Source organism: Rissa tridactyla, chromosome 6 (genome assembly GCF_028500815.1).
Source record: "Rissa tridactyla isolate bRisTri1 chromosome 6, bRisTri1.patW.cur.20221130, whole genome shotgun sequence".
In the NCBI taxonomy this organism is placed as follows: Eukaryota; Metazoa; Chordata; class Aves; order Charadriiformes; family Laridae; genus Rissa; species Rissa tridactyla.
The window spans coordinates 37,178,624-37,206,175 of record NC_071471.1 but is presented as its reverse complement, the minus strand read 5'-3'; the positions used below and the strand labels follow the sequence as shown (position 1 = coordinate 37,206,175).

The following is a 27,552-nucleotide window of genomic DNA, read 5'->3' as shown; positions in this document are numbered from 1 at the left end:
TGAGTTTGTTTGGTCCACTTTAGGCAATGAATTGATATAGCCTGAGATCCTTTTCTGCTAATTGTCTGCTTCTGCCCGGCTCTGGATCTGTGTAGATGGTTTTCTAGTTCTGCTCAGTAGTTCTTTGTGTTTCCTCCCATTACTTGAAATCCTCCCCCCCCCCCCCCAACTTCCTCTTCTCCCCCTGTTGTGAGGCTGTTTTTCTAGTTTATCAAAAATTTCTTTGATTGTAATCTTGTTTTGTAAAATTTTGGATGGCAATTGTCTGCCAGTGCAGTAAGTGTGCTTAGTTCCATTTGAAATACTGAACAGTAGTGGGGGGGAAACACACCCGGTGTAGTTGTAGTTTGAGAGTGAGCCTCTAATTACCCATGAGAATGCCTTCCCCCCCGCCCCTTACTTTTTTGTTTCTCTCCTCTGTGTCTACATCTCACAGAGTTTCCTTTGGATGATGTTTCCATAGTCCATATCACCTGATACAGTGACAAAGTCCTGGAAACACTTGTGTATTCGGAATGAACTTTTGTGAGTAATAGTTGAAGGTTGTGTCAAATTCAGCTGTGGTGGTGTAAGGAAGCTGCTCTTGCTGTAGGCACCCTGTGCTCCCATTTAAAGGCATTTATTGAGTGAGGCAGTGTGATAGCAGTGTGCTGTTGGCTGCCAGGTAAATCTGTTCCCTCCCCAGGTTTTGCAATACTGAGGATCTGCGCTGCTCTGAAACTTTGTCTTCAGGAGGGGTGAAGGGAGAATAATCTGTACAAAACCTCTCCGCTGGGAATTGTGAAAGAGATATTTCAGTGGGGGGGTAGGGGGTCTGTGTGTCTCTTCGCTCCTTTACCCGGCTGAAGCTTGATTGGAAAAAAGCTGCAGATAAGGGTGCACTGTGCGGAACCAGTGCGGGGTTAATTCATGCAGAAGAGCTTGTCTCACAAACGGGAGTGCTGCGCACAGGGAAGAAACCTCCTAAAATCCTCTCTAACTTTGCAGATTCCCTGTGGCACTTTGTTGCCTGCTGCGCTGGTGGGAGCTTGTCAGCCCCCCGGGGGACGAAGCGGGGCAAAGCAGGGCAGGGTGCGTAGCAACTGCGTTGCAAAGTGGTAACAATTCCCAAGTGGGGCAGTAACAAAACGGATTTTTCTCCCCTTCAGCTTGGCAGCTCTCCAGGTGCCTGCTCTGGCACAATGAAGTGTGTAGCTGGGGAGGGAGGGACTTTGGGTTGATGTGGGGGGGGAGTGATACGAAGAGACAGAAGTTTAATCATTGAACTGATCACACTGGATGGATTTATTTCTGGACTCAATTTCCCAGGAACTCCACTATCTCACCCTGGGGGATATGCCTCAGCTGAAGTTTCTCTAGCTCCAGCCTCGTGAATAAAGACCTGTTGCTTTTGGAGTTACTCACAGCAGCTCTGTCACTACTGACTCATCCATCTGCTTCAAGAAAATGTTTGCCGTCCACTTGCTAGCTTTCCATTTCACAAAGCTAAAAGAGGATCAAATAAAAAAGGTAAGATGCAGCATTAGCTGATTCCTGTTTTGAGAACTGTTACTCGGATACCGTGGGGTCTGCCGTATGTAATGCAGACTAGTTAATGGCAGTATCTACTAAAGCCATACAGCCAAATGGGGTAAGAAGTATTTGGACCCTAAACCATCTGACAAGTGTGAAAATAGGTCTAGCTAGTGCTTTTCCCTGCACAATTATAAGTTGTCTTCCAGTATTGGAGCAAATGATCTTCAGTAAGGAAAAGTGGTGCTTAAACTTTATCTGCCGTGGTGTGGTGTAGTCCAGAGGGCAGAAAGGAACCTCTAGCTGAATTGCTTTGCAAGTGTAGTGTGAAGGATGGGATTTCTAAAGCTGAGCAGGAATCAGAGTCACTTGTGTTGTAACAGGTATAGGGAGACCTCCTGGGGTCTTTGGGCCAGGTCTTCTGGGACTCAAGAGGCAGTTAGTCTCTTGTGTCTAGTGTTGGTGTGGGAGAAGCGCACCTGGCTGATCGCTCTGACGTTTATAGATGTGATTTTTTATTTCAGTCAGAAAAGCTCAAGATGGCCCAGATCTGAAGCCATCAGTACTGGGAGTGAGCTGCCTAATGGTTGCTCTTCCCTAATCTACTTTCATGGCCATGCTGTAATGGGTTTTTGGCTCTCCATCATAACACCATGTGGGCCTTGTAAGCTTCTTTGGTCAGGAGGTCCTCTGGTTTCTAGACATGTCCCCTGCGGGTCCTCTGTTCTCCTGGCATGTCCATTCAATGCTTGCTGGTGGACGTTGCTGCCAGGCTCTGTCCTCTTGTTTTCCAGCCAGCTGGAGGTGGGGTTGTCTGCAGACGTGTGGCAGTGCAGGAGATCCAAGGTCCTGGTGGGTAGATCCGCCTGCACTGCTGAGCTCATCAGCAAAGCGAGCAACATTGGGTTGTCTTCTCTGTGCCCTTGCTTAAACATCGAGTGGCTTGTTCTTAGGGGGGCTTCTTCCACTAATTCTGCCTTGAAGAGAAGCCTTCCAAGAGAGGTCCTGGTATCTCAACAGTCACATGTCTCTGACTTTCTCTGTCACAGTCCTTTTATCCCCAGGGTTTAATATGATCAGAAGGGGGCCCTAATGCCCTTTCCTTGTGTGAGGATCTGATCTAAGATCTCTCATCTACACAGTACTATTTCTTCTTACTTTTTGCTAATGAAAGGAAGAGATCTTGTGGAGCAGTGCTTGGGTGGAGTGGGCTCTTCAGAGAAACATCCAGTAGTTGAGGGAGAACTTCCCTGAAGTGAGGGCAGTGGAGAGGAGAAGGCAGAGGGATTCTGCCAAAGCCATTAAAAAAAAAAATAAATCTTTCTGTTAGGTGCAAACTAGCCCTGCCTGAAGGCAAGAAACCACATGCTCTTTAGAGTTCTCTTTTAAGAAGTCCAGGGTAGGCTCTATGGAGCAGAATTAATTAGAAAGAAGGCATGCCTTCCCATCCCTCCCTCCCCAGGCTTATTTGCTTTCTGGTGGCAAGAACAAGAGCCTCCCTTCCATGAAAACAGTGCTGTTTCCATAATTGAGGCAAGACACTTAAAAACAAAGACTGTCCTTGTGGGGGTGGGAGGGAGGCAGCAAGACAGCGTTTGGTGTTGCACGGCCTGGCCATTCCTGTGCTTGCAAGCAAATGGTGTGTGAGCAGGCCTTTGCTCTGGTTGTAAATCAGGCTAGAGTCAGCAGGCTTTCCTGGGCTCTGCCTTATCTAGTTCCTCGGAGAGGACTGTCCCCTCCTGTGGTTGTAGGTAAACAGGGTGGGGAATGCAGTTTCTATGGGGAGCACGGAGCTGGTGCGTGTTCTCTGCAAACAGATATGGTCATTCATTATTACTGTTTAGGTTTTTTTTCCACAGGGACTTCTGTCACAAGGTTATTTGGCTCTGTGTGAGAATGTGTGAGAATGCGTGAGTGCTGTATGTCTCCAGTCATTGTATTTTCTTTTTTTTTTTTTTTTTTGGTATGCCCTAAAAAGCAGTGCTAATGCTTGGGCTGAGAAGGTGGATCCTACACAGTGATGGGGCCTCAAAAAAGGCTTGGAAGAAACCAAGTGCTTGTGCAAACAAGAGCTACAAAGAAAGATCTAAATAATGGCCTTTTTAAGGCACAGCTGTATCCAAAGGCAGCTGCTGCTCCTCGCCAATTGTATCTTGTAGTTTAAGACCTTCTCCTCTGTCTGTGTATGTTTTACTGTTAGGTAAGTGCTGGAGTTACTTTCAGGGTCCTGGCTTTTTCAGGTGGGTCATTGCAGGCCATCAGTTTCAAATAGGACTGTGAATAGCTAACTAGGTTGTGCCTCATTAATATAGGTGGCCAGTCCAAATTGCAGAAGAGGCCAATTTATCCACAACCTGTTCCCCTCTGTTTAAACAGTGCGACCTTTTAAGTCCTGCCTTGTTGCTGCTGGGACTTGTTTTGTGCATTTTCTCCCAACCCTCCAGGTCTCCTTATGTAAATGGGACTGCTTAAATGCTCTAAACAGATAAAGCAGTGTAATGGTGTAGGCCATGGTGCAAGAGCTGAGCGTCTGCATTCAAAAAGCATTGGAAGCTGTCCCACGCCTCTCCCCTGCCCACCGCCTCTGGCCCCAAGTCTCATGTCCTAGGGAGCGGGATGTTAACACAGATTACCCTCCAGGGGACATCCAGCTGTTTGGAGCACAGAATTATTATGCCTGCATCATGTTTGTTCATACAGCACCAAAATCTGGCTTCCCAGTTTAAAAGCATCTGGATGCTGACAGATACTTATTTTGCTGCATTAATCCTTTGTTGTACCCAGCTATGTAGTTTCTAGGCCACCTTAATTACAGCCATGTATCCAGCCCTGCAGGGAGATGTCAGTCCAAGCAGTGTGTCGTCCTGAAGAAGAAAACTTTTAAGTTTTGCCCTGATGCAGCTGTACAGAAACTCTACCAGTTTATCTGAATGACTGTCTGCTATTTTATAGATGCTTTTGATTCCCTTTAAATTCAACTGGCTTTTATTTTAATGTATGCTGCAAGTTATAGACCTGTAAGAAAGGACATTGGTTGCACCCAAGAATGTGTTGTAGGTGTAATCCTAGAATCACAAGAGAAGGAAGGGCAGAGCTGGAGTGAGAAAAGGGCTTTGAGCTCCAGCCTGGCATGCCAACAAATTTAATTGTCTGTAGAGGGAAACAGTAGCTGAATAGATGTTTTCAGGTTGTGGCTGACACGCTTGGGTACTGATGGCATTTTCTGGACCTGACTCAGAGGTCAAATTCTCTCCAGGTTGAGATACTTTGCAGTTCTAGTTCATTACACGTATGTATAGAAGGAGATTATGGTGTAAAAACAGCCTGTCAGGGGCTCAGGCAAGTCTCAGGGGCTTATGTATGTTGGCAAGATACTGAGCCATCAGAAAAGACGGCTAACTTTTTGACAGTAATTCACCAAGGCTGCATTAAGCATTTTCAAAAAACAGTTTTTTATAAGAGTAAGTGTTGAGTTCTGATGATGTCCCGGAGCTTGCTTGCACTGGTGATCACGGGAATTGAGGTGCTGAGGTGAAAAATGAAATTGCAGAATCAGGTGGGGTTTGCGTAGGTGGTATGCTCACCTTCAGTTTGCTACATATATAAAAAGAATTCTTTTGTCTCCTTAGGATCTATTTAGCCTCATGTCCATCAAGGGGGTGGGAATGAGCATAGTAATTCTTGTCCAGCATAATGCAGCGTGCTGCTGGAATTAGAGTTCAGGATTTTCAGATCCTTCATGCCAGACTGCATCCCTGATGGTTACAAAACTATTGCAAGTGGCTGGGAAGTTCCTGCATTTTCTCTGCTTGCAGACAGAGATAAAGGAAGCCCTCCCTGGTTCACACAGGAGAGTCCCCCTGTAGTGTGAAAGCAGTGCTCATCCCAGGCAGCACTGAGCACTGAGGAGCCTGCGTGCCTCCTGAGTAACACCTGTCGTCTTTCCAGGTTGACAGGTACCTGTACCACATGCGCCTCTCCGATGATGTCTTGCTGGATGTGATGGCTCGCTTCCAGGCCGAGATGGTGAAGGGCCTGGGGAAAGACACGAACCCCACGGCAACCGTAAAAATGCTGCCGTCATTTGTGCGCTCGCTTCCTGATGGCACAGGTGAGTGTCCTGAGGAGACAACAGCTTGGGGGAGTGCTGGCAGAGGGTTTTTCTTCCCTGTACCAGGTGGATTTTGACCTAGCGCTGCTTGTTTGAAGAAAAGACCTAGTAAGTGCTCAGAAAACGGCTTTGTTCGTCTGCAAATGTGGCTGTACCTAGCGCGGGCCTTTATGCAGGAGCTGTGGCTGGACACGGCAAGGGCAGCCTCTACAGCCCAGACCCTGCAGTGCAGTGCGCTGCAGGTGTGGGCCATGCTGTGGCCCTGGGGTCGTGGAGCTACAGGGAAGGCAGGATGCAGCAGTGAAGCCCCTCAGGTTGCAAAGTGGCAGCAACGTTGTGTTCTCGGAGCTGTGAATCCCCTCTCAGCTTCTGACAGCAAACTCTGCGCTGCTTTCTCTATTGTGCCCCAAAGTGATTCCCCTCCTGCCCATCCTTGTCTTCTGCATTGGGAAAATCTGCTTCTGGATGTGGTCTACCAGGAAACAGCCTACTCTGCTTCTGCAGCTGGATCCTTGTTTCTAGTTGCCCCTGAGGCTTAAACAGAGAGGGAGAACGTGCCATGTTGTCTTCTGGGAGGATGTGAGATGAGGTAGGATCTAAAAGCCTGTCTTGTTGAGAGAAGTATGCACATCCAAAATAACTCTCCTGGCTCAGTTGGCTCCCAGCAATGCAGGCTGACAGAAAATTATGTTTTTCCCAGGTTTAAGCAAGTCTGTGAATTTGTGCAGGACTCTGTGTCTGGCCTAGGTCAGGACTCAATGTGTAACAGCTGTGCAGAACAATTAAGAGAAGTGTTTACTTTTGTACCTCATTTCCGCAGGACTTTATTCCTTCTGAAGGTAATTTTCCTACAGTTAAATGAGAAATAATGGCTTTAATGGCATAAGGGGAACATTTGGAGGCTAGTCCCTTGACATGAGGGATCTCTGAGAGAAATTATATACAGTCCCCTCAAACTGTCTGGCTGGAACTGGGCACTCTTCTTTTTGCTGCAACCTTCATCAAAGAAAAAGAAATATTAGCTTAATCCTTGCTATCGCAGTGACCATCACTGGTCCCGAGGTCTCACACGGCACTGATCCTGTCCTGAAATAGCAGGGGAGCCCCTGATGTCAGGAGACCTGGCAAATAGCATGTATCGCTGTTGCAAGACTTCATGTTCCTCAAGGCCAACTTTGGATAATGCTCTCCTGGCCTGCGTGGCCTTTCCGCTGTGTCAAGGACACGCTGCAGGGTCAAGCTGGACTATGTCTTATTGACACGCTGCCTATTTTAAGTATCGCATTGATTTTTCTATTTTTGCTCTCTTGCAAAATCCTTATTGGTTATTTTGTTTCCAGACAAAACTTCCAGCAGGTTTAAACACCTCAAACTTGGCTGGATTTTCACATCTGCAATATCAACAAACTTTCAGATTTTCCAGTGCCCTCAGTGTTGCTACCTGAAATGACCTGTATGGGGCACCATCAGTTTTTGATCATCTAGAGATTAATGGTCTGACTAATGTTACAGTTTACTGAGTAAACCCATTTGCCTCTTCACCTTTGTGCTATCTGACCATGGTATTACAGGTAGAATTTCCTGCTTCGTTCCCTCTCAGGGCCAGACTTGATAAAATTTAGTCAGGTGTTTGGACTGTGAAACGAAGATCATGAACATACCACTGCATCGTCCTTTTGGGAAGGGCCTTCTCCTGTGCGTGGGAGGGATAATTGTTTTATTGTAGCAGTGACGCCAAACTGTCCTTCCGTCTGAGGCCTCCTGCCAGGGAAGAATGTGTTTGAGCTAAGAGTGCTGCTGACTGAGAAACAAAACTAAACAGAACAACTGTTTTACAGAAACAACTAAAGGCATTTGGAAATTATTGTGTTCGTTGACTTTGGGTGGCAAATTAGTCCTGCCCCACTTGGAAGTTGACTTCCGCAGTAGGGCCAAGTCTAAACATGTGACTGCAAATCCTGCATCCTTTACTGGACGTGCAGGTAATGCTCTCAAACTCCCATTTTCCCACATGTCAGGGGTACAGTTTTGCAGCCCCTGTGTGCTCTGGTTGGCCTTGCAGTTGCTTTGGGGCTGGCTCTCTTCCTGAGAAGCTTATCCTTCTGCAGCTTGAAAACATGCTGCTGTGGAAGGAGCAGGTTGGGCAAAACCAGGCTGCTACATAAAAATGAAATTAGCTGCCACATAGCGAGCTAACAGGACAGACCTGGTACCCTTGCTTAGGGTTGCCAGCTCTTAGCCTTCCTGGTGATGCTCCCAGGCCCATAGGATGTGGACCATTACGGAGTAGGAGAGCCTGTGGCTGTGGTGAGGCAGGGGCCCTGGGCCTTCATCATGGCATCTAGGCCACGCTGCTCGGCTGTCCCCAGTAATGGTTGCCCACTTGTGTTGCAGAGAAGGGCGAGTTCCTTGCTGTTGACCTGGGTGGCTCCCAGTTTCGTGCCCACCAGGTGAAGGTGTTTGATGACGGGAAGCAGAGCAGCCAGCTGGAGAGCAAGTTTTACCCTTCACCCAAGGAGGTCATACAGGGGAACGGAGCTGAGGTAGGGCATGCAGGGTCTTCTGTGGTGGTGCTGCGCTTGAGCGCATCCCTGCTGGACGCAGTCTGACTGTCTTCTTTCTCATGCAGCTCTTTGATTACATTGCTGACTGTCTGGTAGACTTCATGGAGACCAAAAACTTGAAGCATAAGAAGTTACCTCTTGGCTTTACATTTTCTTTTCCATGCAAACAGACCAAACTGGACAAGGTAAGATGCAAAAAGAAATATTGTTGGCAAGCCTAGCTGGACCTGGAGAAGCTATTGCATCAGAGTGTTACCCTTTGGCCTTTTTGTGGGGTCATGTTTACATAGCTCTCCGAACAAGGCGTGGATGACCATTAGCATTTAACTAGACTTGACTGCCATTCAAACGCTCATTTCCGATCTCAAGGCAACATAATCTTTAAACTAAAGGTGTTCTTTTACTTAATCAGTACTCAATTCCATAGTAACCACATGCTCTTTGATGAAGACTGTTAGACTGTAAAACACATACTTTTGTGTCCTGAAGCATGTTTCTTTTTTAATCACTCTCATTCAATTTCTTTTTTACAGTTAATTCTAAATAGGAAAGACCTGTAGCTGAGCTGTTTGAGAGGCCACATGGGGAAATGAAGGGCTGGTTGCAGTTATTTTGTGGCCTTTTATTCTAGCCTCCCTTTTATTTCTAGGGATCTGTGCTTTGGGTCCCAGTCCTGCAGACGCTTTGTGCTTAATGCTATTAGTCTGTGGTGAGCATCATAAAAGCCACACATGCTTTAAACAAAGCACAGGGAGAAGCATATGCAGGACTGGGACTTTATTACTGTACCTGTTTAGTTGTGTTTTTACTGACAGGCACTCCCAGGTGAGATGTTCTGCTATAACTTATTTTGGCCCACATTTTAATGTGTGGAGGGACATAGTGGGCTTCTCCACAGACTTTGGACTTGGCTGTCTTTGTGGCAGGTTTGTATGCTAAAGTCGGAGCTTTTGGGTCACTGGGCTGTTACTTTGCAGGGAGTTCTTCTTTCCTGGACAAAACACTTCAAGGTCCGAGGAGTTCAGGACACAGATGTGGTCAGCTCTCTGCGCAAGGCCCTCCAGAAGCATAAGGCAAGTTTTGTACCTGCAGGAGGTGAACCCGGGTTGCCCTAGATTGTCCTCCTGGGAGATCAGCTCTTGGTGTGTGGGTTGTTTTGGGAGTTGTCAGACAGCCTTCAAGGACAAATGTCCAACATGGCTGTATATCTAGTAGATCTGTCTCTCCCTCGGAGCTGAAGCTGTGGAAGAGGGGACATGCAGCTGCAACTGAGGCTGCCCCAGGCCAGTCTAACAGTGATGGCGACTGCGCACTGATAAACCAGGCTGTCAGTGACAGTGAACAGTGCCCCGCTGTCTGTCTGAGCTAAAGGCAGTCTGTTGTGAACCTACTTGGTAAGGTGTGCACACACAGTGTGTTTCGTAGCCTGACTTGTGGGGTGAGGGTTGGAAGGGGGGAAGGTATCATCTCAGATTGGCACACCTAACTCTACCAGCGCTTGCCCGTCCACTTGAGTCTGTAGGATGGGGTGACTGACTGTAATTTTTGAGATCAGCAGTAAGGCGTGATTAAATCTGCCCTTGAACTAGTGTATACCTTTGAATAACATTGTGTTTTAATATTTTGGAAAGCCTTGTTTTTCATGTTCAGTGCTATTGGTAACACCATCTAAGAAATACAAAGCATCTTCCCATACCTTGATAACTTTATAGTAAAGAGGAAACTCTTCTGTTTTCTCAGATGGTAAAAATCCAGCCTCGATTTTAGTTCACTTCTTTCTCTGCATCGGTCTTGCTGCAGTTAGCAGGAGCAAAGGATCTGAGACTTCCTGGGTGAAGTCTGGCTCCCTGCTAGTGTTGGCATCTGAGTTACAAGAATCCTTTGATAACTTTGATTTTACTTTATCAAGTTACCTCAGTGTGAAAGGAAAACTGCACAGCCTTGATGGAAAGGCTTTTTAATTGAGTGTGATACTGGTGCATGGCCTTGTGTTGAATAGCTGCGTTTATATATGTATATTTTTGTCCCATTTGGTGGGATCTGCTCAGGCAGTAGGACATTATCCTATCATGCAGCTCATAAGGATAGATACGCAGGTCCTAGCATATCACAAAATTCAAACCAATAACATGTTGCTTTTTCTGGCAAACGAGGTTGGTGTGGAGAAAAACAAATCCTGCAAGCAAAGATTGTGTCTGGCCAAGCACTTGCGAATTCAGAGATGTTACTCTACGGGGTTGTGGGGACTGTTATAAAAGGAAGTGGTGTGTCTTTCAACTGAAGAGCTTTCCTGAACCAGGCCTTCAAAGTACAGCCCAGGGAGTATGTCTGTGTGCTGTTGTTTAACAGACAGGAGGCTTTCTAAGCTTTTTTTTTTTTTTTTTTTTTCTGTTAATCACCCATCTTTATGCTATTAGGATATAGACCTCGATGTTTTGGCACTGGTCAATGACACCGTGGGAACCATGATGACTTGTGGATATGATGACCCGCGCTGTGAAGTTGGAGTCATAATTGGTAATTTTTTCTGTTCACTAAGTAGGGTTTTTTCCCCCCCTCATTTGTTTAATCCTAACAAATCTGGAGTAGAAAGGAGTGCCCCAGTACAGGAAAGAGCAGGAAGAAAATGGAAATAACAATGGTCGGATTTTCAAGCCTGGCTGCCTTCTGTAAAGCAGCTGTTTTTATGCTGATCACATTGCCACCAAATACCACAGTCCCCATTTTGTCTGGGTTCAGTTGTGACCAGCATACTAAACTTTTCTGCTGACTGTATAGAAAATTACTGTCTGTCTGTCCAGAGAAAGCTGAATTCCTCTCACATCTGGTAGTTAAGATCAGCTACGCTTTCCAGAATGTCACTGCTTCGTGCACTGTGGTGGCTTTTCTAAGGCATATAGAAATACATTTGAAAAAGAAAAAATGTTTTTAAACAAGTCAAGCCTGAGATTAATTTCCAAAAATTTTTCACTCACTCTGAAATGATTATTTAACAAGAGCGGGTGGCTTGATATTAGCATCCTGTACCACAGGGTTATGTATTTATATTTTCTTCCAAAGACAATATACTGACCTATTCCCAGATGTATGGACTTAAACAAAAAGCAAACCTGGAGCAAATAGATAATTGTCCACACTGTCTCCAACATGCACAGGGACTGGCACCAACGCATGCTACATGGAGGAAATGAGGCACATCGATCTGGTGGAAGGCGATGAAGGGAGGATGTGCATTAACACAGAGTGGGGTGCCTTTGGAGACGATGGTGCTTTGGATGACCTCCGCACAGAGTTTGATCGGGAGCTTGATCTGGGATCTCTCAACCCTGGAAAACAATTGTAAGTGATACCCTGGCTGATTTGCCTCTGCAGACTGTATGTTTCCAGTATATGCCAGGAGCCCCTTTGGAACAGGAATTGGGTTAAGTGAACCTGAGTTGACTTGATTCCTGGTCCTGTCCTATCCTATCCAGACCTTTCCCTTCTGGGAAGGGTGGGTACCTTTCACACCTGCCTGCCTCACAGGCCAAGGGATTGCTGCTGCAGTTGCTAATAGGTTGTTAAGAATAGGTAGTTGCTCTGGTATGATGCTGTGGAGGGGTAAAGAGATGAGGAAGGTAGACAAAGGGCATATTTAAAGCCTGGTTCATCAAAACTGCTTCGACTGGCTGAGCTGCTCCTAAGTCTTTTGAAAATTCTCTTTAATTCCTCACATCTCGAGGGGCTCTTGCTGGGTCTCAGGACCTCAGGATGGCATCCCATCTACAACTTATCTCCCAACCCCTTTTTGTACATGCTTAAATGTGATCAACCTGCACAAGAACATAAGATGCTCGTATTTAGACTTTTCATAGCTGTGGTAGCTGGTGAACACCTGTAATCCTTCCTCTGCCCCGTTCCAGGTTTGAGAAGATGATCAGCGGCCTGTATTTGGGGGAACTTGTAAGGCTTATTCTGCTAAAAATGACAAAGGAGGGTCTGCTTTTCAATGGGAAGGTGTCAACAGCTCTGCTTACTAAGGGCAAGATCGAAATGAAACATGTGTCTGCAATGGAAAAGTAAGAACCTGCAATATGCTGTTTGAGAGTGGCTGTTAGTCTTTCACAAGCACAGCAATGATAATGAACGTGTAATTATAATCTGTGAGTCCTGGAAAAATCCTGAACCGTTCAACTTGATTTTGCTTTTGCCTAGGAGAAAAGTTGATCTTTCTGTAAGTAGGAATTGGTGGAAGATGAAGTTTTAGCAAAGTACCACAGTAGCAAATGTATTGTTAATCATCACAGATGCAGGTTGTTTAAATAACCTCTTTGGAGACCTGAGTACATAGGCTGTTTGTGGCAGTTTTCACCTTCTGTGATGTGGGAATGCTGGTGTTGTGGAGATGTAGCATAGACTGTGGATCAGCTAGTGGAGGACTACATGGAAAACTGTCTGATTCTGGTGTTTTGAAGAGGGATCCTGGTCCTCATTGTTACTCCAGGAATAATTTTCTTTGTTGTATTGAGTGAAGCTGTACATTTATTCCTGTGCCCTCTTCTATGGACTAAATATTTTATCCTGTTCTCTTCTTGGCTAGCTAATTGGTATGTCTCACCAAAAACCGAACCCCAGGAAGGAGCCTCTTAAAAGTCTGGTCTCTCCCCCGGGTACTTTTGGGAATAGTGTGGGAAAGACATTACTGGTTTATGGGAACCAATTATTGTGCCCTGGTCTTCTCTCATTTCTTTTTGAGCCAACATGCAGATACTGATTTATGTGTTGCCTTAATATCCTTGCATTAGATGATATATTCTTTCGTTTTGGAGTAGATATAAGGAAGGTCTGAGCAACACAAAAGAGATCCTTACAGAACTGAACCTGTTCCCGTCTGAAGAGGACTGCATTGCTGTTCAGCATGTCTGCACCATCGTTTCCTTCCGCTCAGCCAACCTCTGTGCTGCTGCCTTAGCAGCCATACTGACCCGACTGAGAGAGAATAAAAAACTGTTGAGGATGCGAACCACTGTTGGGATTGATGGGGGACTCTATAAAACCCACCCCCAGTAAGTAGCTAAAGAGGATTTGGTAATTACTGGCCATGTGTTGATGTTGCAAAGTCTCCTCCTGCATATATGTGTGGCTTTTCAGAGAACTGCTGGTTTTCCTGCAGGGTTGGGGTGAGATCTGGTGGAGTGCGGAGGGTCAGACTGGCTTAGTTATTGCAAAGCTGTCTCAGGAGCTTTAGAACTTGGGGTGGGAACAACATGACAGATGGGATAATGGTGTCTGGGGAAGAGCAATTGATTCCTCAAGTGACTCCAGGGCACTTGCAGTTCACTGTGGGTCTTTCCCCCTCCTTTCCCCCTCCTTTCCCCCTCCTTTCCCCCTCCTTTCCCCCTCCTTTCCCCCTCCTTTCCCCCTCCTTTCCCCCTCCTTTCCCCCTCCTTTCCCCCTCCTTTCCCCCTCCTTTCCCCCTCCTTTCCCCCTCCTTTCCCCCTCCTTTCCCCCTCCTTTCCCCCTCCTTTCCCCCTCCTTTCCCCCTCCTTTCCCCCTCCTTTCCCCCTCCTTTCCCCCTCCTTTCCCCCTCCTTTCCCCCTCCTTTCCCCCTCCTTTCCCCCTCCTTTCCCCCTCCTTTCCCCGAATCCGTGCTTTCCCAAACTGGATGGAAGTCTGATTCAAGATGGAGACTTTCACCCTTTGTGATTGTGACTGTCCACTGTTGCCTGGCTTTTCTCCAGTGGCACAGGCACTTTTGTAGAGGTATCTTCGTGTTCCTGTAAGTGTACAGGTTCTGCAGAATAGCCAGAAATAAGGATCATTGTATCCATCTCCTAGACCAGTTTCTGACCTTGTGCTTCTCTTGACTGTGCTTCAGCAATTGTGCTGTTGGATGTATGCATGTATTACAGAATCACAGAATGGTAGGGTTGGAAGGGACCTCTGGAGATCACCTAGTCCAACCCCCCTGCCAGAGCAGGGTCACCCAGAGCAGGTGGCACAGGAACGCGTCCAGGTGGGTTCTGAATGTCTCCAGAGACGGAGACTCCACCACCTCTCTGGGCAGCCTGTGCCAGGGCTCTGCCACCCTCAGGGTAAAGAAGTTCCTCCTCATGTTTAGGTGGAACTTCCTATGTTCAGGTTTGTGCCCATTACTTCTTGTCCTGTCGCTGGGCACCATTGAAAAGAGCCTGGCCCCATCCTCCTGACACCCACCCTTTAAGTATTTATAAGTGTTGATAAGGTCCCCCCTCAGTTGTCTTTTTTCCAGACTGAAGAGACCCAAATCCCTCAGCCTTTCTTCATAAGAGAGGTGTTTCAGTCCCCTACTCATCTTTGTAGCCCTTTGCTGCACCCTCTCCAGCAGATCCCGGTCCTTCTTGAACCGGGGAGCCCAGAACTGGACACAGTACTCCAGGTGCGGCCTCACCAAGGCAGAGTAGAGGGGGAGGATGACCTCCCTCGCCCTGCTGGCCACGCTCTTCTTCATGCACCCCAGGATGCCATTGGCCTTCTTGGCCACAAGGGCCCATTGCTGGCTCATGGTCATCCTGTTGTCCGGGATGGACTCCCAGGTCCCTTTCCACCGAGCTGCTCTCCAGCAGGTCAGCCCCCAACCTGTACTGGTGCAGGGTGTTACTCCTCCCCAGGTGCAGCACCCTACACATGCCCTTGTTGAATTTCATAAGATTTCTCTCCACCCAGCTCTCCAGCCTGTCCAGGTCTCTCTGTATGGTGGCACAGCCTTCCGGTGTGTCAGCCACCCACCCCCCCCCCCCCAGCTTTGTGTCATCAGCAAACTTGCTGAGGGTGCACTCCATCCCTTCGTCCAGACCACTGATGACTATATTGAAGAGGACTGGGCCCAGTACTGTCCCCTGGGGAACACCACTCATCACTGACCTCCAACTAGACCCTGTGCCCCTAATCACGACCCTCTGAGCTCTGTCTTTCAACCAGTTTTCTATCCACCCCACTGTCCGTTCATCTAACCCACACTTCCTAAGCTTCCCTATGAGGATGCTGTGGGAGACCGTGTCCAATGCCTTGCTTAAAGGTAGACCACATCTACCGCCCTCCCCTCATCTATCCATCCAGTCATGCCATCATAGAAGGCTATCAGATTAGTATTATTATTATTGGTATTGATTAGTATTATTAGTATTATATACTAATAATTACTATTATTAATAGTATTGGAAGTGTATGTGAAGTAAATCATGCATGAAGTGCCTGCAAGATTCTGAAGGAACTCTTTGTTCTTGTAGGTATGCCAAACGTCTGCACAAGGTGGTGAGAAGGCTGGTCCCAAACTGTGATGTTCGGTTCCTCCTCTCTTTGAGCGGCAGCGGGAAGGGGGCTGCCATGGTCACAGCAGTGGCATACAGGCTGGCTGCTCAACGCAACAAAATTGATGCTACTCTTGCACCATTTCTGCTGTCCCTGGAGACCCTCAGAGAAGTTAAGAACAAAATGAGGACTGAGCTGGAATATGGGCTAAAGCGAGAGACACAAGCCAGTGCCACAGTGAAGATGTTACCCACGTATGTGTGTGGGACACCAGATGGAACAGGTGAAGTCATTTCCTGATCACCCGGAAGTGGTTCAGGAAAGTTGCTTGTCTGTTTTCCAAGGGGAATACGCCAATTATTCTGGCAAATGCCAGGGTGATTTATGCTGGTCATCCGGGGCTTCCCGTGATGTTATCTGGCTGGTCACTTCAGCCCCATGCTAACAGACTGATGGAATAAATGCCATAGGCAGTGTGCTGTCTTAGGCACAGATGAAGTTTCCTGGGGATGTGTGGCAGAATATGGCATTCTGACTGGCAAACACGTTATGAGAAGCACCAAAATGAAATACTTTTCATCTCTTACAGAGAAAGGAAAGTTCCTTGCCCTTGATCTTGGTGGGACAAATTTCAGGGTTCTGCTGGTCAAAATTAGAAGTGGGAGAAGAAGATCGGTGCAAATGTATAACAAAATCTTTGCCATTCCTTTGGAGATCATGCAAGGGACGGGGGAAGAGGTAACATCTAATGTATGTTTAAATGACCCAGCCAAGGCGCATTGCATGGGATTACTGTGAGATCTATACGCTTTTTCTTTCCTTCCAGCTCTTTGACCATATTGTCCAGTGCATAGCAGACTTTCTGGAGTATATGGGGATTAAAGGTGCTCGACTGCCTCTGGGTTTCACCTTCTCTTTCCCGTGCAGGCAAGCCAGCATTGACAAGGTAAGAACTGCAACACAGAATGGGTCAAATGGCAGCTATGCATCTCCTTGGTAAATAACATAATTTTGGTGAGGGTGACTTGTTTGTTTGGAGATCGCAAGCAAAAAGTTATTCTTTGAAATGTTTTCTTCCAAGCAGGACTTTACAAGGTTGGAAATACATATGTGTGTGTGTGTGCACAAATTAATCTTTGGAGACAATATTTCACCTGTTTTATGGGGATTTTATTACTCTACTGTGCAAATTAGCTGTGTTTCATGAGAAAGTTATCATCATATATGCATTATGGGAGGTAGAATTTTCACCTCTTGTATCATAAGAGATGGATGTTACTTGCTTTTCTTCTATAAAGATTAAGCCTTTATGATAGCGAAATGACTACATATTTTTAATAGCCTGGGGATCTCTTATGCTGCCGTAACTCTTCAATGGCAAGAGATAACAGATGCCTCGCACTTACTCAGCTACAGTCCCAGGGTGTTTTCCTGATTGTGTTGCACAGCTCTGACTGTATAACTTCTGCACTATATTAGTTTCTTTTTGTTGAGTGTCAGTGGGCAGAACTGAGCTTGCTTGTTCAGCTTGGAAAGGTTGGCTTTTTGACAGATATTATATCTTCATCTTTCCAGATCTGATGTAAGAAAAAAAAAATAGAATAAAAAAATAAAATTCAGGAAGAAATAATTCTCAATTGCTTTGATGCATTTCCAAAGAGGGGCAGGGGAAGTTGTGTTGCTTAATTCTAGTCAAATATGTAGATATTGGGGAAACAAGAGACTGTTATTTTATTGAATGTTTTTATATCCTGTTGGGTTTCACCATAGCTTCTAAGTCTAGAAATTAGTCTGCTCTGTCTCGATTTTCAGATCACAGTTAAGAGTATAGCAATAGGACTTGACTATTTGTGGGGAGACCACTCAATATGCCTTCCAAACCTACAACACAGTATTTAGGTCTTGACAAATGGTGAGGAAACAAATTTCCACAGCAGTGGTGGCAAATTGAGAGACACATCTGTGTCAGGGTGCCATAGAATAGAATCTTTGTGGTTGGAAAGGACGTTTGAGATCATTGAGTCCAACTATACGCACACAAAAAAACCCCAAACCAAAACCCCTACAATCTCTGTCACTAGAGCATGCCCTGAAGTGCCAAATCTACACGTTTCTTAAATACCTCTAGGGTTGGTGACTCAACCACCTCCCTGGGCAGGCTGTTCCAGTGCCTGACCACTCTTTCAGTAAAGTAATTCTTCCTAATATCTAATCTAAACCTCCCCTGCCGCAGCTTCAGACCATTTCCTCTGGTCCTGTCATTATTCACTTGGGAGAAGAGGCCAACACCCACCTCTCTCCAACCTCCTTTCAGGTAGCTGTAGAGGGCAATGAGGTCTCCCCTCAGCCTCCTCTTCTCCAAACTAAACATGCCCAGCTCCCTCAGCCTCTCCCTGTGTGACGTGGTCTCCTGACCCCTCACCAGCCTGGTAGCTCTCCTCTGGACACGCTCCAGCACTTCAATGTCCCTCTTGTACAGAGGGGCCCAGAACTGAACACACTACTCGAGGTGAGGCCTCACCAGTGCCGAGTACAGAGGCACCATCACTTCCCTGCTCCTGCTGGCTGTGCTATTCCTGATACAAACCAGAATGCCATTGGCCTTCTTGGCCACCTGGGCACACTGCTGACTCATGTTAAACTGGCCGTCCACCAGCACCCCCAGGTCCTTTTCTGCCAGGCAGCTTTCCAGCCACTCAGCCCCAAGCCTGTAGCGTTGCTTGGGGTTGTTGTGACCGAAATGCAGGACCCGGCACTTGGCCTTATTAAACCTCATACAGTTGGCCTTGGCCCATCGATCCAGCCTGTCCGGGTCCCTCTGTAGAGCATTCCTACCCTCAAGCAGATCAACACTCCCACCTAGTTTGGTGTCATCTGCAAACTTACTGAGGGTGCACTCAATCCCCTCATCCTGATCATTGATAAAGATATTAAACAAAACTGGCCCCAAAACTGAGCCCTGAGGGACACTGCTGGTGACCGGCTGCCAAGAGGATTTCACCCCCCATTAATCACAACTCTCTGGGCACGGCCAGCCAGCCAGTTTTTTACCCAGATTTTTTATAGTGCATCGGCCTGTGTCTTTGGTCTTTTACTGTTGCTAGAATTTGAGGGTGGTTTTAAGAGCAGCTTTTTCTCCCAGTTGCCCTCTTTTTTTCTTATTTGGATAGACACTCCAGAGCCAGTTACCAAGCAGAAGTTAATTACTTCGTGTAACCTGGAGGTCTACTTCTGTCAAGTAGCTGTCCAAAAAGAAACGACTTAGTGTTGCCTGGAGTCGTGGGATCATACCAAGTGTCCTTCAGTAAATGAGCCAAAAATTAACCAGTAGATGTTCATTAATACTTGTTGGGTGTTTAATTATTTACAGCAAAAGTATTTTTTACAGTCTTTCTGCCACAGATAATGCAATAGCTATGTGCGCAGTAGGTGAGATGAGGTTTTCCAAATTAGAGTCTTAGAAGGCACTGAGTTGGCAGTGTCTTGATAAATAGCTGAGTAAACCTGGATTCACTGCCATCAGCAGTTGAGTAACAAAGATACACATGCACACGCCCTCCACTAGGCGCTCACAGTAACCTGTCCAGGGAAATACCTTATTTAAAACAAAAAAGAAAAAAAAGGCAGTGAGGGAAGTTGGAGAGAAGAAAAGACTGATGCTTGGAATGTACAGTCTTCTCTCTATGTTCACTTATGATTTTCTTCCCCTTCTGTTTCAGGGAACGCTTGTGGGATGGACAAAAGGTTTCAAGGCAACAGACTGTGAGGGGGAAGATGTTGTTGATATGCTGAGAGAGGCCATCAGGAGAAGAAATGTGAGCTATTCTCTGCTGCTCTTTTTGGTGTATTTAACGCACTCTCCCTCTTCCTCTGGGACCCCACTACTGATTTTGAATTGTGTTTTAGGAGTTTGACTTGGACATTGTAGCAGTGGTGAATGACACCGTTGGGACAATGATGACATGCGGATATGAGGATCCAAACTGTGAGATTGGCCTTATTGCAGGTACAGTGATATTGAAGTGAACACTGTAAGACGAAAGCATGTATGCAGGTGCTTCACACCCTATTTGTAAAACAACATCTTTTATTTGAGTTTAATATATGGTGTTACTAGTCACTTGGATTTCTTGGCAGATTTGCATGGTATTCAACAGATGACACCAGTAGCAGATAGGATCCTGAATCTGTTGGACTTTTGATCATATCTCTGACGGTGCTTAACAAGTATATACATGTTAAAAGAATATGAGAACAGCAGATAGAGCATGAATCCTTGTTTTGACAAGTGTATTTGTATTTACTGTGTAGCCAGGTCATAGGCCTTGGAACAAGAGAATATTTTTTAAAATCTTAATGAATTCTTTTGGGCTTTCTAGATGATTCCTGCAGTAGGTCTCTCCAAGTTGTCATCTAGAAATACATCTAAGCTTGTAAGAACTGAAGCCCCAGTTGGAAAACAGACTCTTCTGGCTGGCTAAGTTCACCAGCTGTCTTATTTTGTTTGGAGAACTGGTCCTTACATTAGTTAATGTAATCCATGTTGCAAGTGAAGATGCCCTGTTCATGAAATCATTTCAGACTTAGTAGCTGCTTGACTGGCTGCTGGGCTCTTGGCAGTGTTTGCTTTTGGGAGCCTGCTGTCATGCAAGATGATTTGTGGTGCATTACAACCAGACTGGCAGCAAAGACTGATCAGTGCTGGCCAACAACTGCCAGAGCCGTTTCTGACCTGTAACACAAAGTCTTCATTGCTCTAACGCTTGGAATTTTTTGCGCAGGACCCATTTTCCTTGGTAACATTCAGTTGTGATAAATTACAGCATTCTTAGCATTACTGGCTAGCACTTGCTTGTGTAAGATATGGAGAGATCTTTGAAATTTGGGATAGCAGGTAGAGAGATTTTAAGACGATCGTTGTTGTCATCTTCCAGGTGTTTCAGCTGCTACTTCACTTTTCTGTCTGAAGCTTTGTAATTTCTTTCCTCCTAGGAACGGGCAGCAATGTGTGCTACATGGAGGACATGAAAAACATAGAAATAGTGGAAGGGAATGAAGGAAAAATGTGCATTAATACAGAATGGGGAGGATTTGGTGACAATGGCTGCATTGACAACATCAGAACAAAATATGATAAAGAAGTAGATGAAGGCTCACTAAACCCAGGGAAACAGAGGTAAATGTGATGGTCCTGATGCTAAAAGCCTGATGAAGTCAATCTTCGAGACACGCTTGCTGCTTTTTAAAATATGCTTAATGAATGAATAATCAAAAGGAAATTCTAATATTACATTTCATTGGTTGCATGGTAAGTAATGCAGGTATCCAGAAAAAACCCACAGCACCGTTTTCACCTTAGGACAGTTACCAAACAGTGCAGCTCTTAAGATTTCACTGCAAAGTGTAGGACTTGCTGTGTTCATCCTCTTGGAGTGTTTTTTCAAAGGTAAAATACAACTTGTGCAAGAGGATAAACTGAACTTGACCGTTCTTTGTTTCGTAAAGACAGCATTGATTACGTATGACTCACTGGTGAATGCATGGGGGGTACAGGGAAATGTTTCGCTTCAGCGTGGACTCTGGCTTTAACACTGTGTTCTGTTTAATATTGCAAGGGTTTTTTTTTTTCTAGTTCTGTTACCTTTTAACATAGGTAAATATGTTGTAATTTATGTTTGCACTTGAAGCCACTGCAACAGATTTTTGATGGTTGAAAGATGGAGTTCAGTGGCTATTGCTCTTCAAGCTTTTATTGCTCTTGTAAGAGTTAATAGGGTGTGTATGTGCCACTCATGTTAAACAGAGGTAACATGCCATCTTTTTAAAAGTACCTTTTTTTTTTCTTTTGTAATATAACAGGTATGAAAAAATGACCAGCGGAATGTACCTAGGTGAAATAGTAAGGCAAATTTTGATCGACTTAACCAAACAAGGACTGCTGTTCCGAGGACAGATTTCGGAATCACTCAGGAAAAGAGGCATCTTTGAAACAAAATTCTTGTCTCAGATTGAGAGGTAAAGTTGTGAGATTTATGTGGTTTAAATCCTTGGGACCTCTAGAAAATAATCTGCAAGTGTGTGGAGGGAGCCCTTTCCTTCAGGAAGTCAATTACAGTTTTCTTCTTTGCGCACATGCCCTGCTCCCCCATCCCCAGAATACAAGCCAAAATGGAGGAACTGGGGGAGTTCCAGAATTATTGTGTAATTATATGAATTATAATTTCCTGTCCATGCAGCTGTGTTATCTTGGATGCCTTAACCATCAAGCGTGATTATACTTGGAGTGTTTCTCAACTTAAAATAGTGCTTATTTGAAATATAAAAAGTCAGTGATACATGAATAGTCATTAATATGTCTTTACCTACATATCTGCATGATTGCAATGGTCCTCCAGGCTATTTGGAACTCTTTCTACTGTTGAAAACCTTGAAAGATAGTGTCTCAGCCTTGGGATCAAAAATAAGTCAGGTGGCTGATATGGCTCAGCTCCCTCATGACTTTGGGAGTTAAGTGATTAACTACTGTTTGTGCCTTCTGGAAATGCAATCTAACACAGCAAAGGACATTCCAGGCACAAGTTTTCAATCTGAATTCAGACTGGAATCTGCCTTAAAACAATTGGAGAGTGCTGGAGTTGGAGAGGTGGTTCCGTTTCCTTTGGATCATGTCAGAGCCTCAGCTGTAAGACTTTCATTTGCATGCCTGACAAAGCTTCCCCTAATGTCTTGCTGCTGCATGTGTTTCCCTCTGCGCAGTGACCGGCTCGCCCTCCTCCAAGTCCGGCGAATTCTGCAGCAACTTGGCCTGGACAGCACGTGTGACGACAGCATCATTGTGAAAGAGGTGTGTGGAGCTGTTTCAAAAAGAGCCGCCCAGCTCTGTGGGGCAGGACTGGCTGCTATTGTAGAGAAGAAGAGAGAAGACCGAGGTGTGGAGCACTTGCAAATCACCGTTGGAGTAGATGGGACTTTGTACAAGCTCCATCCCCAGTGAGTACCTTGGTACCACTTCCCTTTGCTTGTTTGCTCATTTCTACTGTGGAAACATACCGAGCTGTGCTAGCTTTCTACTGAGATGATAAAAAATGAGAGAGGGGATAAAGATCTAATGTATTTCCCTGCATCCTGTCATTTCTCTTGCCTAGCCAAAGGACCAAAAGTTACAAAGCCAAGTCCAGTTACCACTGGGTGGCTCTTTTTTCTGGGGCGTTGAGTGAACTTACTCTTCTAATATTTTTTTTTCCAATGTTTTGGGGGATTTCTGCAATATCTGGGCATCCCAGATGGAAAGCTGTGTTGGGTTTTTTGGAGCTGGGTCAATATTTTGTGACCAAGGCCCAGAAGTAGATGCATTAGCTTTTGAGCTGGGAGAAGAGAGCCTCCTCCATGATCTCTAAAGGCAAGGGGGGTTGCATCTGGCATCATGCTGAAGAAAATTAAAGCGGAGAAATAGAAATTAAAATTTGATTGTGTACAGAAATTTGTCTCTTTCATGAATAGGAGGAAAAACAAACAGAAAGGGATGCTATGGAGAACCAGTGGAAGATGTTGGTTGGTTCCTTGCTAATAGATGATTATAAAGATCTCAGACCAGAAAGCAGCTGCTAAAATCTTCTGTTCTTCTCTCCCTTCCCTTTCAGTTTTTCTAGGGTCCTGCAGGAAACAGTGAAGGAACTGGCACCTCAGTGTGATGTGACTTTCATGCTTTCTGAAGACGGAAGTGGGAAGGGAGCTGCCCTCATTACTGCAGTAGCAAAAAGATTGCATAATGTTGGACAGAAGTAAAAATGAGAGGTCAAGCCATTTCAGCACTGCCAGGCGTGTGCACTAGAGATTTGCTGAGCAGTGATTCAGGATAGCTTTGCCAGACACCAGTACACAGGTACCTGTTTTCAGGGAGCAGCTGGTTTTTGACCAACCAGGATTGTGGATTTTTGTCCTTTGATAACTTTGATCAGGTGTTTCTGCTCCACACTGGCATTATGTCTTGGCATACCGCAATCTACTCAGTTCTGCACTTCCTTCAATGCATCTATAATGTGCATCGGAGAGTGAAAACAAAACAAACAAACAAACAAAACAAAACAAAAAAAAAATCAACCCCAAATGTGTCTTTTTACAGTGGCTTAATTAAGCTGCTGCACCACAACTGAGTTTATCACCAGTTTCTTGGGATTTGTGTGTGTTTTAGTTTTCGCTTGGCCTGGCTCAAGGAGTACTGAGATCCTGATGTTGCACCTATCTAGTGGACATATTTGTTCAATGCTTCACAGGTTTTACAATAAATCTGCAGGTAAAATAAACTAATGGACTTCGGTTGGTAATGCTCCCTCCTCCGCTGCATTGGTTGCAGTGTAATGTAATGTAATATTTCCCTGAGTACAGGAGGCATGTTTAATAGATGAATGTAAAGGAAAAAAATATGATTCTGCAGAGCACCAGTTTGTGTCAAAATACATTAATTCATCTGAGTGCACATAAACCTAAACTAATGCTGGGTGGATTCTGACTGTGACTGATTCTTTTGCTGCCGGGGGCTACAGGGCCTATGTCAGGGCTACATAGAAGGTATCAAATCTGTTCGTCTTTGGGCCATTGAAATAGTGGTGTAGAGAGAAAAAAAATAATCACGTGAATTTCTGTAATTTCTCCTCTTTGTTTTCCCTCAGTTATCTCCTTGCCTGTTCATGAGGGGATAGTTTCCATTTTGTGGAAAGGAGTTTATCCTGGTTTTTCATTTTCTGTTGCCTGCTGCTCTGCCTGTCTGCAGTCTGTTGTAAATAAATCTGTGGTGCTGTGAGTCTTTGCTTCCCTGTCTAGTGCCTCTTCTGAGTTGTGGGAAGAACATGCAGGCAGCGGGAGCTTCCGTTAAACCTATCTATAACAGTTCTCAGCAGCACTGCAGTTTTTATGAAGGTGGCTTGCGGATAGAGCCCATGCCCTTGTGTGACCAAACGTCCCTCCCCTGGCTTACCCATCCCAGAACAAACTGAAACAATAATATGGACAGAGAAGCAGCAAATCTGTAGCCTGCGATTCTCTGTTCTCAAGTATTCCTGTATCTCCATTAATCCTCTCTTCTTGGGTATTTGCTTCCTTTCAGCCTGGCAGCAGAAAGTGGGGCCAAGAAATATGCTTTAAGCCTAGTTAGGTCAAAAGTAACTATCGTGCAGGGGATAAGCAGTTGGGTTTATGTAAATAATCTGTAACAAGGCCGATGGGTTTAAATTTAGCAACGGAAAATTCAAAACTTGAAGCTAAAGGCCTTTCCTGTTTTGTAGTTTTTAAAAGAAACATGTCAACAGCTCTGTCTGTGTTGGAGTTGCTGGATGGGTAAAAAATAGTACTTGGAAATAATTTTCACCTCTGAAGGAATTCCTCATGGTGCTGAGCTCGCTATGCTGAGCAACTGGGAAGAGACAAGTTGTGAACTCCTGTGACATTTAATGTTTTCCTCCTTTTGTCAAGAAACTTAGTATTTTACTTTTTCCTTATATTTCAGGATCCACAGAAACCAAAGCTTGACATGTAGTGGGGGCAGAGTTATTTGGAACAGATGTTTTTTCCTGGCGATGAACAGGCTAAATTTGGAGGGGCTGGGCATAGAAGGAAAAAAACATCAGGTGTTGGGGCTGTGTGGGGCCTAGAAACAGCCCTTCTGCGTTGCCTGTTTCTCACCTCAGCACTCTGAAATCTTGTACCGTCTGTGTAGTTCCGGGGTCCTTTTGGGGGATTGGGTTGTGCTAATCTGCAAAAGTGCATCTGTGGATGAAGTATGTCCCTGGGTATCTGGAATGAGGTGATGTGGACGTGCCCCAGGATGGCCACGTGAGTATGGTGTAGGGCATCTTTTGTACTTTTATTCTAAAGTCTGTTCTGCGCAATTGGAATGCAAATCAGTAACAGAACAAGGTAAACTTCTTGCATGGATCCTTGGTTTAAATTTAGAAAGAAATCCTATGTTGCTTTGCTTTTTTTTTTTATAATATTTTTTTGGAAACTAAATATTCACAGAGAGTCAGTTTACACCTCAGCTGCGGTTGCTCCTTTTCTGCAGTAAACTAAGCCCACACAGTATTATTTTTTTGCATCTGCAGTTTTTTTCCAGTGGGTCTGTGGGTGTCATGGAATGTGATCACATGAACCTGAAACTGCTCACGAAGGGCTGTGTGACCTACAGCTCTTGTCAAGGTCCCTAAGGCCCAGGACACGCATGCTCGTGCCTTTTCTGCAGGCTGCTGGCTTGCTCTGAAGCCAGGCAGCTCCCATGCAGCTTTGATACACGTCTGCTGGGCAGAGGGATGGCATCCAAGCTGGGAAGGCTGCTGCTTTCTGAAAGGGAATGAGTAAAGATTCACTGGGCAGCCCCGGAGAAGGGAAGGATTGGCTACTGTGGGATTTTACTGGGGGGGTGTAAACTTGTAGTTTCCTGGGGTCCCATAAACACACTGATGCTTCGGCTGACTCTAAACCAGAGTATTCTCCGTCTGGTTAATGATGCAGCATCATGTTCCTGATCATGTTGACGTATGAAAACTCAAGGACTGTTGCAAACTTGCAGTCTCCCTTGTATAGATTTTAAGCTGCTGAACCAAAACCCTTCTCTGCATATCATATGTGGAGATTCAGTTTAAAGCCCTAGCTTAAAATAAAAGTAGAGGCCTTCTATTAAATGTAACACAGCATACCATACACTGAAAACGATGTTGTACAATTCATCATGTGAAGTTGTTAGTCAACTTAAAATAAAATGAGATTCTTCTGGTTTCACATCTTAGATATGCTTTTCTACTGGTTTTTGGATAGCTTTGTGATGCTTCATTTCTGTGTGTTTTGTGGGTCGTCCCTCCAGCCAATATGTTTAATACTTCTTGAATTTACTGATTTTTGTTTTGATGCTTCTTGAAGACATGAACATCCTTTTTCAGATCTAGGTCATATATTTGATTTGGAAAGTTCGAAGATCTTTAAATCGCATGTGTGATAAGTATTACTGGGTGGAGGTACTAAGGTTTGTGCTTTTCACAGAATCACAGAATGGTAGGGTTGGCAGGGACCTCTGGAGATCATCTAGTCCAACCCCCCTGCCAGAGCAGGGTCACCCAGAGCAGGTGGCACAGGAACGCGTCCAGGCGGCTTTGGAATGTCTCCAGAGACGGAGACTCCACCACCTCTCTGGGCAGCCTGTGCCAGGGCTCTGCCACCCTTGGGGTAAAGAAGTTCCTCCTCATGTTTAGGTGGAACTTCCTATGCTCAAGTTTGTGCCCATTACCTCTTGTCCTGAAACTTTTCAGAAACTCCTGAACCTTTTCAGAAACTCCTAGTAGATGGTTGCAGTTACCCTTTTCTGTGGGGAAAGGATGATCCTCAATATGTTGGTTTGCCTCCTAGAAGGACGTTTTGGTGGCTATCGATTTGGACAGTGCTGCTGCTTTGCCTCCTAATCCAGACAAAATGCGCAGCAGCTCAGTGGTGACATATTCCCTTTGTCACTCTGACAAAGTTCACAAGTAAATACAGGATCGTTTGCAAATCCTTCCGAAATCCTGATTAGCATAATCTCACTTCTTGGGAAGTCAATATTATATAGGATTAGCAGATTAGCGTAAAGGAGTTTGAGGCTGAAATGTAGGCAATACCAAAATGAAAGTATTGTTGCGATTCTGTTTCTTTGCGCTTAGTGAAATGAGCTGTTTTTTGTTTGGGGGTCTGGGGTACAACTTCACTGTAGCAGTAGGTGGAGAGGGAGGGAGGGAGTGGGGGAGACTTGATGAATGTTGTCCAGCTTTGGATAGATTTAACAATTTCTCTAGAAAGGACCTCTGCTGTCCTGGACTGTCATTTAGGGCTTATCCAGAGCATTTCTCTGACTTGTCAAGTGGCTAGCTTGTCAAATGATACTTTTTTTTTTTTTTTTTTAATAATAAAAAAAGACCTATTCCTGTACATGAGTATGGATGGCCTGGTGGGGTGAGAGTGGGAAGGGAAGTCAGATGTCTGCCTTGTCCCAGCACTGCATCTACTCCGTAAAGCTGATGTAAAGCAAGATACAAAACCACCAAAAGTTTAATTAACGTTTTCCCCTCTCCCGTTGAT

General features: G+C 45.2%; 1 protein-coding gene across 3 annotated transcripts; it reads left to right on the top strand.

Moving 5' to 3' along the window:
* Window positions 1–436: 436 nt before the first annotated feature.
* On the top strand, window positions 437–26,205 carry LOC128910810 (hexokinase HKDC1). Of its 3 annotated transcripts, XM_054204593.1 has the most exons (19): window positions 437–525; window positions 1,309–1,509; window positions 5,461–5,623; window positions 8,018–8,166; window positions 8,253–8,372; window positions 9,165–9,260; window positions 10,605–10,704; window positions 11,343–11,526; window positions 12,090–12,245; window positions 12,999–13,232; window positions 15,435–15,739; window positions 16,046–16,194; window positions 16,283–16,402; window positions 19,176–19,271; window positions 19,363–19,462; window positions 20,449–20,632; window positions 21,316–21,471; window positions 22,213–22,446; window positions 23,097–26,205. In XM_054204593.1, exons 2-19 carry the CDS (start codon window positions 1,447–1,449, stop codon window positions 23,239–23,241), a joined length of 2,754 nt encoding a protein of 917 aa, XP_054060568.1. In that variant the 5' UTR covers window positions 437–525; window positions 1,309–1,446; the 3' UTR covers window positions 23,242–26,205. The 3 variants fall into 3 exon arrangements, with proteins under 3 accessions (XP_054060568.1, XP_054060567.1, XP_054060569.1); XM_054204592.1 differs by having other exon boundaries at window positions 468–1,509; XM_054204594.1 differs by lacking the exons at window positions 437–525; window positions 1,309–1,509; window positions 5,461–5,623; ... (1 more) ...; window positions 8,253–8,372; window positions 9,165–9,260 and adding an exon at window positions 9,519–9,581.
* Window positions 26,206–27,552: the final 1,347 nt, after the last annotated feature.

Bases quoted from the DNA above. Each gene is read 5' to 3' on its own strand.
- LOC128910810 (XM_054204593.1), top strand. From the start codon at position 1,447: ATGTTTGCCGTCCACTTGCTAGCTTTCCATTTCACAAAGCTAAAAGAG. The intron at 19,272-19,362 runs GTGAGCTATTCT...ATTGTGTTTTAG, and splicing joins AGGCCATCAGGAGAAGAAAT to GAGTTTGACTTGGACATTGT. The intron at 22,447-23,096 runs GTGAGTACCTTG...CTTCCCTTTCAG, and splicing joins TTGTACAAGCTCCATCCCCA to TTTTTCTAGGGTCCTGCAGG.